General features: G+C 43.2%; 1 protein-coding gene across 3 annotated transcripts in view; it reads right to left on the reverse strand.

Annotated features, from left to right (window-relative positions):
• Nucleotides 1–1,846: 1,846 nt before the first annotated feature.
• Nucleotides 1,847–15,602, reverse strand: part of LOC133369616 (tropomodulin-3) — a 50,838-nt gene continuing 37,082 nt past the window's right edge. For 2 of the 3 annotated variants that reach the window (XM_061594962.1, XM_061594963.1), the window contains exons 8-10: nt 14,981–15,124; nt 13,977–14,121; nt 1,847–6,955 (exon numbers count right to left, since the gene is read on the reverse strand). In XM_061594962.1, coding sequence (XP_061450946.1) covers nt 6,921–6,955; nt 13,977–14,121; nt 14,981–15,124 — 324 coding nt within the window. In that variant the 3' untranslated portion in view covers nt 1,847–6,920. Of the gene's footprint in view, nt 6,956–11,472; nt 11,543–13,976; nt 14,122–14,980; nt 15,125–15,602 lie in introns of all 3 variants that reach the window. The other variant, XM_061594964.1, reaches the window with a different exon arrangement.

Here is a 15,602-nt window from a genome sequence, read left to right on the forward strand (position 1 = left end):
GCTAACGTAGTGCTGGCAGGGGCTGATGGGAGTTGGAGTCCAACAATACCTGGAGGGTACCACGTTGGTGAGTGCTGGGATGCACTCACTAAAGGAAAGCCCAATGAGGGCAACCTGCCCAATGCTCCCCCCCACCTGCACTGTATTTTCATATGAAGATGCACTCTTTATATGATCCCACTCGATGGATCATCACCTTGTAGTGGTGAGTGGGCTTGCATGTTCCAATGAACCCTATGAGCGATGACGTTGGGAGTCATGTATTCCCAGCAGGGTCACCCATGGTGGTAAGGTCAAGGGAGACGAACCAGACAAAGAATGATCCAAGAATGTCCTCCATGGCAGAACAGGCAGGGGATAACAATGTGTATGTTACAACAGCTGTGAAGGTGGATGAAGGCTGCAGCAGATAAGACTTCCAATCGTCGTGGTATTCATGCCATTGGATCAAAGCCTTTTTTCTGTCAAGATTGTGTGTTCACCGTTGTGCGCAGATCTTCTCACATAAAACAAATTCATGCACAGGTGTCTTCCAACCAAATTATCTTGGAAGACAATCCTACTCGGCCACGAGTGATCGCCAATGAATGAATGAATGACCTGCACTGTATTTTCATATAAGAAGCACCTGACCAAGAGTTTGGACCAGTTGAACCTTGTTCTTTTTAAAAAAAAATATGGAAGGGCCATAGCACAGTGGTAGAGCATCTGCTTTGCAGGCAGAAAGGCCTGGGTGGTGGTGGTTGTTTTAGTTTTACTATTACTACATTTATACCCTGCCCTTTCTCCCAGGAGTCCAAGGCAGCAAACAAACAAGAAAACATGAAACATCTATAAAACCTCTTACAAAACATCATAAAAACAGAACATCTTTAAAAATATCTTAAAAATTCCAACACGGATGTGGGCTGCGGTAAGGCCTCTAGTTCTACTTCTCAAGATTCAATCCCTGGCGTCTCCAGGTAGGGCTGGGAGAGGGACCCGTGTCTAAAATCCTGGAGAGCTGTTACCAGTTGGTATAGGCAGCTAGATGGACCAGTGGTCTAACTCAGAGTAAGGCAGCTTCCTCTGTTACTACCAAATGCACAACATGAAATGTTAAAAGTTTTACACCAAGTGAAGGGTAGAAGAAAGCCATTGGTTCCCCATGTTCTAAAAAACTGAACTGAAGGGATGGGGTTGAACAGTACAATCCCTGCTGCAGGATGTCACCGGCAGGGCCGACTTATCCATTAGGCACAATAGGCACAGTGCCTAGGGCCCACGATACTTTTAGGGGCCCACGAAAATGTTTTAATTTCTTTTAAAATCAGAAGAAAAAAATGAACTTTTAGGGTTGAAGAAAATGTTTAATTTTTTTCTCACATCGGAAAAAAATGAAACTTTTAGGGCTCACGAAAATTATTAAATTTTGCCTAAAATAGAAAAAAAATAAAATGTTGAAGTATTTAAAGTTGTATCAAAAATAATTTTTAATATTGATATTATTATGGTGGGAGGGGCCCACGAAAGTCATAATGCGGCCCTGGTCACCAGGGCAGTGCTGGGGGAGCAAGGCCCCCCCAAACAAGGAACTTGCCCCTCACCTAGTATATTTCATCCACCTAGAAATATGGTTTGCCCCTTCTGTGCCCCCCAGATTTTTTTGGGGGGTGCCATTTTCTGGTGCTGATTTTCTGGTGCTGTTGCTGAACATCTCACATATTAAACATGCTTACTTCTTCATACCATACTAGCGTCGTACAGCTAGTATCAGCCCTTGGACTCCAATTTCTGACATCATATGGAACAATAAACCAACCTGAATGGGGGAAAAACCTTTGTGATAATAATACTTTGGAAAAAATGATCTGGATATTTTTATTACAATAACAGCATACAGTGCTGGCATTCCTATATATTCCCATTCATTTTTCTTCAACAGAACTTTGACCAAAGATGCTTAAGTGTATAGCTTACAAAGGGTATTATCTGTATCAAAAATAATAAGAAGTCAACATTTGTAAACAGTATTAAGTGGAGGCACATTAATTTGTCGTATAATATGAAAACATTCTATTTAAGGTCTTAAAAGTGAAGCCAAAAGCCATTTTTTAAAAAGAAAAGGTTAACTGCATATTTTAAAAGATAAAGCAGTCCACCACCTCATCAAGACTGTAAAAATGCACAAACCCTTCACCTTTTGGGAAACAGTTTTATATTCATGGTTGGACCAAAATTGTATGTAGGGTTACATATGTGCCCTGAAAACTAAGCTTATTTAACCTGAGTAAAGTATTCAAAGTCAGGGGAAAAAAATCACACTGCATTATAGTTTCCAACTCAGGAGACTTCACATTCCACAGGGGAGGAAAAAACATGCACAGAACCAAAAATGCTTAAAGTATTCCCATGTCACTTGCCAATATTCCTCCTGCCTATCTCAAGGGCACTGTTTGATGGCTTAAGTCATTCTCTGCCTCCTTTTGCTTTACTTGTAGAGAAGACTGGAGTTAGGATGCCTGCTTCTCTCTACTCGGGCAATGTCAATAACTTGACACTAGCTACCAACCCACACAGATCACTAAATTTAGGTGCTATTAAATGCTCAGATCACCATAATATTGATGATTCATCTAGACCAAGGATAGCTCTCCAGATGTTGCTGGACTCACATCAGCTCCGGTCAGGGATAATGGGAGTTGCAGTCCAACAACATCTGCAGGGCGCCCTCCTTGACCACTTTTGGTCCAGAGCATAGAAGACCTTTGCACTCTACCTTTTCTCCTTTGTCTTTAATTGAAACATTGATAGCAGTAGTGATTTCACCAATGTACTCAGCACCTGATCTGACAAATATGAAATCTGCTCAGCTAACAACACAAATAACAGAACAAAGAGAAACATTTACCAACTGCTTTGTGCATGTGTGCATTTTGGCAACTTTTAAATTGTATTAGGCACTACAGAAATTGAGCACAATCCACCCTGGAGTGCTACTCCGCAACATCTGTCGATCCTAATACGTCATATACGAACTCCCATGCAATTCACATTGAACCGAATGGAGGTCATGCAGTAGCAGTGCTAGGTGGATCATCTTCTCTCCCTCCCCTCCCAGTTTCAGACAATGGAATACAGTACAAGTATTTCTCATGCTTTGGTCAAGTTAGTATAGCACCACTTGTCGAAAGACCCATAGAGAGCAATCCTGCCCACACAACAAGGTTCGTGTATGCAAAGAACCCAACGACAGGAGTGCAGCCCTATTTTTTTTTTTAATCCATGAAAATAATGGGAACTCATCCTGTAGGACAAAGTAAACAGACCTGCCAGTTTGTAGCCCTGGAGTTTTCAGCATGCCAGTCATGCACTCTGGTTCCCCAGGTGTCTAATCATGCTGTTTCTGAAGCCCACCAAAACTAAACTGGGCCCACCAACCACCTGGCATGCTGTAGATCTGACAAGTCTTTTGTTAAAAGAGCAACAACCAAAAAAGGGAGCTACTTAATCTTTAGTTTCTGCAGAACAAATCAACCCAATCTTTTGAATAGCTGCATCATGTTTACACACTGGAGCTTTTTAAATGCATTTGTTGATACTGAGACATCTATTCCCCCCTCTTTTTTTCTTGTTGATGGGTTTGTTTTAAAGTTGCACAACGATAAAAAGAATGGATTTTTTTTCCAAAATTGGTTTTGAAATGCACATGCATTTCTGTTTTACCCACATAAGTGCTAATGCAGGTGTGAGGAACCTTAGGTGCCCCCATATGTTGCTGAACTACAACTCCCCTCATCCCTGGCCATTGACAGTGCTTGCTGGGGCTGGTGGGAGTTGTAGTTCAGCAGTATCTGGAGGGCCAAAAGCTCCCCACTCCTGTGATAATAGAAACAAATAGTAAGGTTTCCATGTGCATCAAGATGCCAAGCAAACAAAACAAAATGAAAGCCTATAGCAGCCTTCTCCACGCTGGTGCCCTCCAGGTGTTCTGGACTATAAATCCCATTAGCTCTTGCCATAATCAGCAATAGTCAGGGATGATGGGAGCTGTAGTCCTAAACAACATCTGAAAGGCACCAGTTTTGGGACTGCCCTGTAGCAACATATAGCTTTTGCTTTGGTCCTCAGTGCACTGACTTGGAAGAATGTACCACTGATTTCAGTGGAGCTCCTTCCAGGTAAAGTATAATGATCACAGTCCTTATGAAAAATAGCACATCAGAGTTGGGTACTGATTGTGAAAATATATGCAAGCTTGCAACTTTAATCAAAATGCTCGAGTCACGGTCTGATGTTCTGCTCTGTGCTATTTAAGTTTTATGCTCATTAAAATCAAAGAATCAAGTGATTTCACAATAATGAAGGAAAAACAGAAAAAATGGGACCAGATTTGTTGCCTGTTTTTTTTAAGACAGAACCTTGAACTCAAAAGTAAATCTGAAGTTTACTCTGTGAATCCTATTCCATATACTATAAAGGGTGCAATCACCATAGACTGCTACTAATTGTGTGCCATTTACTTTATTATGGTTTGCATAGGACCAGCCTGGTGGATTGTGTCCAATATGTATTATTGTCCACTATACCATGTGAAACTAGAGCTACAAAACAGTGGTAAGCATTAACATAGTGGTAACTCTAATATAAACCTTCTTTCACAGTGGCTACCAAGCTCAGGTCATATAATCAGTGGTGACTGATAGGTTCAATGTCAGTGGGGACATGAATCCACTCCGGGTTTTTAGTCTGATCTTCCAAGGACCTGTCCAAGGTGCTGAAACCTATCCCCAAAATAGGTTCAGAGCCTTGGACAGCTCCTTGAAAGTTCGGACTAAAATCTGGTGTGGATTCACTGCCCCACTGACATCAGAGCCACCAGTCTCCACTGCATATAATCATTCCACTAGTTTCAGCTGTTGTAAGGATCAAAGTACACGTTATTCTTAACAAAGGTTTCAAAACTGTGGATTCTTACTTGCAAGCTAACAAGGTGCATCAGAATTGTATAAGACTAAAAACTTTTCTATGCACACAATGGATGTTGTAGAATAAGAGCTGGCACCAGAGTTGAGGTGGGCCCTTAGCAAAATGCCATCTGGTACCTTCCTTTTAAGTCAGCAGGCCCCCTGGCTGTGGGCTTACCTAGTGGCAGGGCTGGGTGGATGAGAAGCCACCAGTTAAAAAATTTCCACAGTGGCCCCATCTGCACTATACATTTAAAACAGTATCACACCACTTTACATAGGCATGCATTCCCCCAAAGAATCCTGGGAACTGTAATTTGTTAAGGGTGCTGAGAGTTGTTAAGAGACCCCGATTCCCTTCACAGAGCTACAGCTCTCAGAGTTCCCTGGGAAGAGGGACTGATTGTTAAACCATTCTGGACACAGTAGCTCTGTGAGGGGAATAGGAGTCCCTAACAACTCTCAGCATCCTTAACAAACTACACTTCCCAGAATTCTTTGGGGGAAGGCATGCCTATTTAAAGTGGTGTGATACTGTTTTAAAGCCATGACTCTTTAAAGTGGTATAATACTGCTTTAAATGTACAGTGCAGATAGGGCCACTGTCTTAGAGCACCCAATGTAGTATTGCCCTTGAGCATTGTGGGAAATTGCAAGTGGTGGCCCCCAACTGGTAGACATTTTAATTTCTTACAATGCCCTTGAGTGATGATGCCTTGCCAGCTGCTCTGGGGCATTGTGGGAAATTTAAAACTATGGCCCAGGGGAGGCATCAGTGCCAATGGACCCTCTCAAGGTGCCCAGAGCCTACGAGGCCCCAGCAGCTGGCCAAGGGTGCTAATAAATACAGAAAGTGTGAAATTCCAACAAAACATGCCATACCACTCACAGCCCAGGTCAGAACTTACAGTCCAGGAGCATAAAACGTGGTTGCCATGTATCTGAGCCTACACAAACAGCATACTGAGCACCCAGTGGGTTGCTATTGAAGCTGCACTATGACTGAGGAGCCATTTGTGTAAGTTTGGCATGCTGCCATTGAAGTACGTGTGTATGTGTGTACAAGCTTAAATACCAAGGAATATAACCCAACACGATGCTGATGAAACACAAAAAAGGTCTATAAATACATCCAGTTCAGACATAACAGAACAAAAGTGCCGAAATGTCGTGTTCTGTAAATTAGCAGAAAAATAAGCCAACCAAACACCCTAAACTGCAAAGGCTGTAGGCTTAAGATACCAATCTCCATTTCAGCCAGCTTCACTTACCTCCAAAGAGGTAAAAGAGCAGAAGCAGCCCATAAAGTAGAATAATCTTCTCTTATAAAAAGAAGTTACAAGCTTGAATCTCCATTTCGAGAAAGCATCCTACACAGTCAAAGCATGTTAAGAAGAAGTAACTGCTGTAGCAGTGATTTATCAGTCATCAGCATTACATACAAACAAGGCAGATGAAGTAAGTAGTCAAAGTCCTTGGTTTTTCCTTTGAAGGATCCCTTTCTCTCTCACCCCCCCTGCCCCACCTAAAACATTGTTTTCTAAAAGATGTATTTTCAATAAAGGACTCCAGATTTCCTGTCTGAAAACTTACTCCCTGCAGGTTTAAAACCACTTGCTCCACTGACCGTTGACTGCTTGTCATGCAGACATTCCACAGATTGGTAGAATTGGTATTTATATTTGTGGAAGACACACACCCAAGTTATGAAATTAAAAAAAGGGTATTCAAGATCTGATCTTGAGCAGATGTAGTTACAAGGCTTTGAACAAACATGTGTTGGATATCACACACACCAATATACATTTACAAAAACAAAAAACAGAAGACCCAAACAACAGGAGGAATGGCAATTCCAGTCTTTTCCCTTCTACCCAGGAAAGAAGAAATCTTGAGATTGCTGAAGCCCAATCTAAGCAGATGCTCCTGGAGGAGCTCCACATTCTCCACGCTGTGCAAATCTGGCAACAGGATTTATTGGTGGTCTCCTTCCACTCTTCTTTTGCGAACTGTGCCCACAATAGGAAAAAGAAAAAAAAAAACAGAAAATGCTGGTGTGAGGTTATCATGTACTAGAAGGATACCTGTTAACAGTTATGAGACAGAAGGAATAATTGCAGCCGTCGTGTCTCTCTCTCTCTCTCTCTCTCTCTCTCTCTCTCTCTCTCTCTCTCTCTCTCGCACGCACGCACGCACGCACAAAATGGTGGCCATCCCTGCCTTCTCCTATCCAGTGGGGAAATGTTATTTTATTTTTTATGATTTCGATCCAAAGTTGCCTAGAGTATGAAGGCTCTTTCGCCGATGAAAGGGGTTCGCCACCTCACATCCCACCAATTCCTCTTTCCTACTGCAATTTCTTAAGCCCCTGCATTGTTCCAGAGCAGATGTTTGAGCAGGGGGGCCACACAGCGGCTGCAGTTAGGAAGATGATAGAAAGCCCCCCTTTTGTAATATTGAATTTTTTTTATGTTTGCTAAATTATTTTTGTCTTACTGGAATATATTGCTATGTTTTGTAAACTGACTTCTCTCCCCTACCCCACTGCTTTTATTTTGAGTGTTTGTTGTAAGCCACTGTGAGCACAGGTCACTGTGGAAAGGTGGCATATAAATAAACCCAATCAATCAATCAATCAACTCTGCTCAAGCTTTAATGCCAGGAGTCAGAGTCTACTCATGAGAACATACACAGAGTCAGAACAGTGGTCCATCAAGCTCAGTATTGTCTACACTGACTGGCAGCAACTCTTCAGGCTTTCAGGCAGGAGTCTCTCCCAGCCCTACCTGGAGATGCCGAGGATTGAACTTGGGACTTGATGCTCTACCTCTGAGCTACGCTCCTTCCCAGGGATCCAGACCCGTTGGAGGGGTGGTGGGTGGTTAAAAAAGACATTATTAAAGAATTCAAAGAGGTCTCTTACTGCAAACCTCACTACTTGTGTTTTTAAAAAAACCAGACAGGGAAACAGTCATTCCAAAACAGTGGATTTGACAAGCAAAAAGATTTAACTAGTCAATTTCAAACACACAATTCTTTAGCCTTTTTGCTACATTAAGGGAACAGATTAGTCCAAGTCAACAGTGAAGGGAATCAAAACATTCAGACTCAGCATTCTTGTAAATATTTTGGGAAGGTTACTGAACATGGGTATAAAGCGAGGAGGAAAAATATGCATCAAAAAATATTTTGAAAGTAAACAGTGACTCAGAACATTTTAAGCCTAAAGGCAAAACATCAGCAATATGCCAAAATTTACATTCTAAGAATCCACAAGGGTTGTATCCAATGCTAGTCCCACTCAGAGAAGACCCACTGAAATAAATAGACCCAAATTAGTAATGTTCATTCATTTTAACGGGTCTACTCTGAATACGACTAACACTGGATACAACCCTAAGAAGCTCACCACGCTGGGGTAGGCAGACACAGAATCATGGTTTGCCGGATCAACTTTGTTTTTATTGGAACCTCAAGCTTCACCAGCTGGAGTGCAAAATAGCTGCTCAGAGGCACTGACACGGTTATACATTAACTTCGTCTCTGTAGCCGTTTGTTTACACAGATTGTGGGCATGGGGAAAGCTGATCTGGATAGTGACCACAGTGGGGGATAAGGGTTAAAGCCCCCTTATTCACCACACTAGGGTCCTCATTCAGATTGCCCCCCCCGGCAATTTGTGTTTAAAACACACACACACATCAAAACACTTCACTTAAAATTTAACCAATAGGGAACTCAGTAGCACAGCTGATTCCTGCTGGCATTCTGTCCCCGCCAATGCACATCTCCACCTTCCCCTCACCTGATGTCACGTGTTGGGTCAGGTGTGATCCAGGTGGGCATGGTTGGGAAAAAAGGCCTTGCAGGCCAAACTGGAACCCATGCTGGGCCTAACTGGGCCCATGGGCTGGAGGTTCCCCACCCCTGACTTAAAAGGCACTGATAGGCAGTTAAAGCAGTGCAGTTTGGTCCACTGAATTAAGGAACAGGAAGCCTTTGAGCACATGGCCCAGTCCAGTAATTTGTTTTCAGTAGCAGAATGAGAGCTCACAGCTCTTTCATCTCAAAATCTAATGCCACTCCACCTTTCTTCATTACAGCACCCTAATTTAGAAAGAACAAAACACCCAACGGCCTTTTGTGGTTGTCACTAATATTAAAGAATTAGACGTCAAAAACCCTTGTTGATGTCCTGTGAATCCCAATCTACCTTAGGAAAAGGGGCCACAGCTCAGTCATAGAGCACATGCTTTGTATGCAGAAGGTCCCAGGTTCAGTCTTCAGCTAGGACTAGGGATGATGTAGAATAGTCACAAAATAGGATTTGGTATTGAATTCTGGGATAATCCACAAGTTTGCCTCTTTGTCCAACACTTTGTCCACTTTTTGTGTGCATTCGAGGCTGCTAGTGACAATGTCAATTTTTTTTTAAATCTGCGGTGAGAATTATGTAATTATTTACGTAATTATTTACGTAATTATTTACATAATCTGCTGCTGCTGTATACATTATATCAATGTACAGCAGCATAAGGAATAATGGAGAAAATTACGTAATTTTCCAGAAAAAATAACAAAAAAAGGGAGAGCCAGGAATCGTGATAACTAGCGGAACACAATTTATTGCAAAGAGGAACTGGCAGCCCATCTGACAAATTGAAAAACAGAATGGAATCAGATAGCGAACCCCATCCCTAGCTAGGACTGGGAAAGATTACCTGTCTGGTAACATCGAAGAGATTCCCTCTGCCAGTCAGTGTAAACAATACAGAGCTAGATGGACCCATGCTCTGACTTGGTACAGCTGGTTTGCCAATGCTGCAAGGATGAGGCCCCATCTGCCAATCATTTAAGGCAGCATCATACCACTTTAAATGGTCATGGCTTCCCCCACAGAATCCTGGGAGCTGTAGCTCGTTGAGGGTGCTGAGAGTTCCCAGAGTGGCTTAACAATCCATCCCTCTCCCCAGGGAACTCTGGGAACTGTAGCTGTGTGAGGGGAATAGGGGTCTCCTACCAACTCTCAGCACCTTTCACAAATGACAGCTTCCAGGATTCTTTGGGGGAAAGCCATGACAGTTCAGTGGTACAATGTTGCTTTAAATGTATAGTGCAGAGGAGGGCCCAACTTGCAACAAAATGGTGCAGAGTGGAGACTCCCTGTTCAGTGTTCCAGCCAGCTACACCCTTTTTGGGGACAGTCCATTCCATCCATCTCCTCTCCCACTCAACATTTTGTGGCCTCTAAGCATGCGAAGCCCTCACAGAGTTGTTGTTGGGGTTTTTGCCCATTTGGTTCCCCCTTTTTTCTACTTCTGAAAACCTTGGGGTTCTCCCCTCTCCAAGCATGCTGACACCTCTCCTTGTTTCCCAGTAGCCTCACTTTATTTATTTAATTTGTATCCCGCCCTTTCTCCCAGCAGCAGCCCAGGGCGGCAAACAAAGCACCTAAACACTTTAAAACATCATAAAAACAGATCTTAAAATACTTTGGCTACATTGCCATCATAACTCAGTACCTGAATTTATTATTTGTGTGGTGTGTATTTTTTATGTATATGATATGAATGACAGTCTTAAAAAGAATGCTTCTCTCAACATCTAAAGCCCCACTCTGTGTTCCCTTGCCTTCAGAAGTGAAGGTTGTGAGTAGGGCCTTATCAGTTGTGGTGCCTCAGTGGTGGAATTCCATCCCAAACGAGGCCTATGTAGCCCACTACTCTTTTGCCAGCCAGGAAGAAATGGGCTCCTCAAGTTTTCGGCTGCTTCTGTGCATATTATACATTTTATGTGATATGCATCATAACTGTTTTCAAAATTTCAAAATTTTAAATCTTTGTTTAATTTAAGTTTTAAATTTTACATATTGTATATTTTAGTGTTGTAGCCACTGTGTGACCTAGATGTCGAAAAGCAGACTATATATATATTTAAATGAAATAAATAATAACAGTGATATATTTTAAATGCTGTACCATCTATACTTATATAATTGTAAGTCTCTTAGAGAGATTTTCATAGTAAGCAACAAATAAATGTAAATAATAATAGAATTTAGGGGGATTACATTGAGACTTAGTTCAATGTTGATTTTGTTTAGTTGGACAGGGGAGGATATTTCAAAAGAAGCAAAATCTTTAACAGCGACCTTGTTAATAACAGCAAAAGTCCACTTGCTATGCTTATTTTCTTATTTTACTTTAATTTCACACCCTACGCTTTTGGTCCCAATCATCTTTGAGCCCATCGTTTAAAAACAGTGACCAATTATTACACTGGCAACATATTACTGTATGAAATTGGCTTAAGAATAAAATAGTACAGTGTGTCATTTATGTTCCCCTAGTTAATCATGCAGTTAGAAATTTCAGGGCCTTCAGCAACTAAAATAAACATGCATATAAACATGGAGCAAAAATGCACACACACAGCTGTTAGGAGACTCATCTAGAGACAAAGAGAAGAGATTTTAAGAGATCTCTCTCTTACAACGCTCAGTACCCAGAAAGGCATTGGCAATAACCTGTCTCAGAAGCTTCAGGGCTGAAGAGATGAAAGGGCATGTGCTGAAAGTTTTACTCCTATACGCCAGACTAGGAAAGCAAGAAGAAAATAGCAAGATATCAACAGATGAGAAAAGATAATGAAATGTACAGCTGGAATTTGGAGCAATAGTGGAAAAAGGAAAAGTTTACAACGAGCAGAGAGGCTTAAAGGTAAAAAGAGACCAAGTTATATTTTCTCTATAAGAATAATTATTTTTTCTGTGGTATTGAGGATACTTTTCACTCTCCATCCCACTGATGCCTTGTACCTATATTAGTAGCTGCATTTATGTTAGCAGATGTTTAAGCAACTTTTCATCCATGAGTAACCTGCAATTATCCGTGGCGCAGAGTGGTAAGCAGCGGTAACGCAGCCGAAGCTCTGCTCACGGCCGGAGTTCGATTCCAACGGAAGGAGGAAGTCGAATCTCTAGTAAAAGGAGTCGAGGTCCACTCAGCCTTCCATCCATCTGTGGTCATAAAATGAGTACCTGGCATATGCTGGGGGGTAAAGAAAGGCCGGGGAAGGAACTGGCAATCCCACCCCATATATACGGTCTGCCTAGTAAACGTCGCAAGACGCCACCCCAAGAGTCGGAAACTACTCGCACTATAAGTGTGGGGACACCTTTACCTTTTTTATTACCAAGGTCATAGGACACAATTTCCACTTCATGGATTCTCACAAAAAATACTGCAGAGAAAGAGGATAATGAGGTAGAAGTTTTTCCTCACTCACAATGCTAGAACTTGGGGGTCATTCAATGACTTGATTCCCTTTGCTCCACCTCAGTCACTGAGATCTTCTGAAGGGGCACTTCTGGTGGTTCCCCATGCCCTTGAGGTATGGCTGGCCTTCACTAGGGACCAAGCCTTTAGCGTGGCAGGCTCTGGCCTGTGGAACTCTCTGCTAGCAGAACAGAAGCTCAACAGGAATCATCCCTGACTGCCTTTAGACATCTCCTGAAAACTGTTATTCAGCCAGGCCTTTGAAACGTTAATTTCTTTTTCTCAGCCAGTTTTTATTGATGCTTCGATTGACTGCATTGTAATGTTGAATGCTGTATACTGCCTTGCTGACCGTTGATGGACAGTGCGATATATAAATATTTAAACCATAGTAATTTTTAAAAACAGTGGGAGATCCAGAACAGAGAGAAGGAAGAATGCCTTCACACACAGCAACAGAGCTAAACTGGGGGAATTCAGTACTGTAAGTTGTGGCAATGGCCACCATCTTAGAGGCTTTAAAAGGTGATCAGGCAAGCGAATGGAGGGTAAAGCCTATCAATGGCTACAATGGCCATGATGGTTATACCCTCCCTCCAGGATCAGAAGCAGCATCTCTCTGAATGAAAAGCAACTGCTGGGAACAAAAGCAGAAGAGGGCTTCTTATGCTCATGTTCTGCTCTTGGGTCCTTAGAAGCATAGTTAAGAGGTGCAAGTGAAGGACTTGTGACTGAGGTTGCTTCCCCTCCCACTTTCTCCAATTCCTGTTTTCCTTGTGACTGTAAACCTTGAGAGCCAGTGTGGTGTAGTGGTTAAGGTGCTGGACTACGACCTGGGAGACGTGGGGTTCGAATCCCCACACAGCCATGAAGCTCTCTGGGTGACCTTGGGCCAGTCACTGCCTCTCAACCTCAGAGGAAGGCAATGCTAAACACTCTATTCATAGGGTCGCTAGAAGTTGGAATCGACTTCAAGGCTGTCCATTTCCATTTTTTGTAAACCTCAGGGTAGCCACTGCTTTACAGCTGTTCTTTGCAAACTGTTCTGGAAGACTTTTCAGCTAAAGAACAGGATAAACAAAACCTCACCCAAACAGTTAATTTATTAATTAAATCTGGTTGGCCACTGTGGGAAGCTGGATGCTCCACTAGACAGACCAGAGACAGGGAAACTTTTTCAGCCGGAGGGCCACACTCCCAAGCAAGTAACCTAGTGAGGGCCACGTGCTAACGGGAGGTGGGGCCGTAAAGCAGGAACGGGTAGAACAATGGATGCAACTTAAACTTCAGTAGGGCATATTCCAGCTGCACAAATCCAGCGATACACACCCCACATCTCTCCATTCTGGCAAGCAAGAGAAATGATCAGAGTTCAAGGACACTTTACAGCAGGGCAAAAGCATGAGAAAAGTACAGAGCAAGGCCACTAAGGGGTGTGGAGAGGGCATGGCCTGGGGAGATCCCCAAGGGCCAGGCAGAGAAGCCTGGAGGGCCGCATCTAACCACTGAGTCTGAGGTTCTCCACCCGAGATAGGCATTTGGTCTGATCCAGGAAGGTTCTTCTGATGTCCTCATATCAAGATGACAACACTGAAAATAAGTCCGTGTGAATGGGAAACATACCAGTGGGAGGGATGGAATTTTTGAAAACAGGTTTACTTACAGCTCATTATTATTGGCGTATTCTTATGCTAATTATCCACCACCATACTCAGCATAATGCCTGCCCCTTCTGTAGCGGATGCCGCCTTACCTAAATCGTTATTTTTTGTAATTGCAGCTGCTGCTGTGGCTCGTGGTCCCTGCTGTGTGAAGTGGTAGCCGAACTTAAGGATCTTTGTGTTCTCCTCAAGCATCTTTGCGATCTCCATTTCTACAGGCGTCCCCAACTGCTGCCTCTGGTAGAATTAGCAAACCGTTAGAAATCAACCAACGACACTCAGTTACGTCAGAGTTGTCCAAAACAGGACTCCTCAGCGTCCTCCTTGGATGGTAGATCAGCAGCGACAACACCAAGGTGGAAGATCCGACCTTAGAAGGACAAGGCACAGCACGTGCGGTTGATGATCTCTCCCATCTCCCAGATAACTGGCGTCATCTTATGAGTTTGGAAACTTCTTTTTGGAGTGCTAAAATTGCAGGAAGCAAATCAAAGCTTGGGAAATAGTCCTCCACTTTGATTAAGAAGGGTATTGTGTATAAAAAATGATAGGTTGTATCCAGAGCTAGCCCTAGTCAAGAGTAGATCCATTGAAAACAATGAACATGACCATAGCAGCCAGCAAAGCATTGCTTGGGGGCACTGTGGGAAACTAAAATGGCTCCCAATTGGGAGCCACCAATTGTAATTTCTAACAATGCTCAAGGGTGATACTACATTGGGTGCTCTGGCCCTATCTGCACTATACATTTAAAGCACAATGAAACCAATATTAAACAGTCAATCCTGGGAACTGTAGTCAAGCTGCAGAGTCCCAAGGAGCCCACTTGCCCCCCAGCTGGCAGTTGCAGACAAGGAAGGGGCTGGCTTGTGTAGCTGTGGCAAGCTGAGCAGGCCCTAGCCAGCTGGGGAGGACTAGCCTCAGAGGGAGGCAATGGTAAACCCCCTCTGAATACCGCTTACCATGAACACCCTATGCATAGGGTCGCCATAAGTCGGGATCGACTTGAAGGCAGTCAATTTCCATTTCCATTTGGGCCCTAGCCAGCCTGTATTTTGATTGTTTACTGAGCAAAAGAAGCAGCAGCCACAATTACCTGGTTATCAATTTTGATCTCAGTCAGGGTTTCATTTTCCTTGAGTGCGTCAACCAGCGCCAGTATGCCCACACCAGTGATGAAGTTGGATTCAATGTTTAGACTCTTCAGTGTTTTGTTCACCCTTAGCATGTCTGCAAAAGCCTTGAAATACAGGGAGTGTCAATGAAATCAGACTGTACGGAAAAATCAAAGCAGAATATGGCTGTGCTGGTTTAGGTACAACAGGCTAGAATAAAGAACTACCCCACAAACGTGAAGAGTCAAAGGTGTTGCAAGGTGGGGAGGATGGCGGTGTCCTGGTTCGGGACTTCCTCTACCCCTGGTGTCTTACAACACGTCAAGTACTGCGTTATCCTGCAAACCTGGCTAAATTATGCAGTGCAAGGGTATCTCCTAGGCTTTAGAGATAGCCCGAACACTGTCAGCTGACCAACTCCTGGCCAATCGGAGTCCACCAGGCCCTACAAAAGCCAAAACTTCCAAATCAATTTCTCAGTCTGAGCAAATCACTATTGGGAGAAGCTGCTGAAGAGATTGGCCTTGCCTCATCTCCCCCTCTCATCTGCCTGCTCTAGAACCTGACCCCTGGACCCACCTTAGACTACATCTGCCTGTGTCA

Source organism: Rhineura floridana, chromosome 14 (genome assembly GCF_030035675.1).
Source record: "Rhineura floridana isolate rRhiFlo1 chromosome 14, rRhiFlo1.hap2, whole genome shotgun sequence".
In the NCBI taxonomy this organism is placed as follows: domain Eukaryota; kingdom Metazoa; phylum Chordata; class Lepidosauria; order Squamata; family Rhineuridae; genus Rhineura; species Rhineura floridana.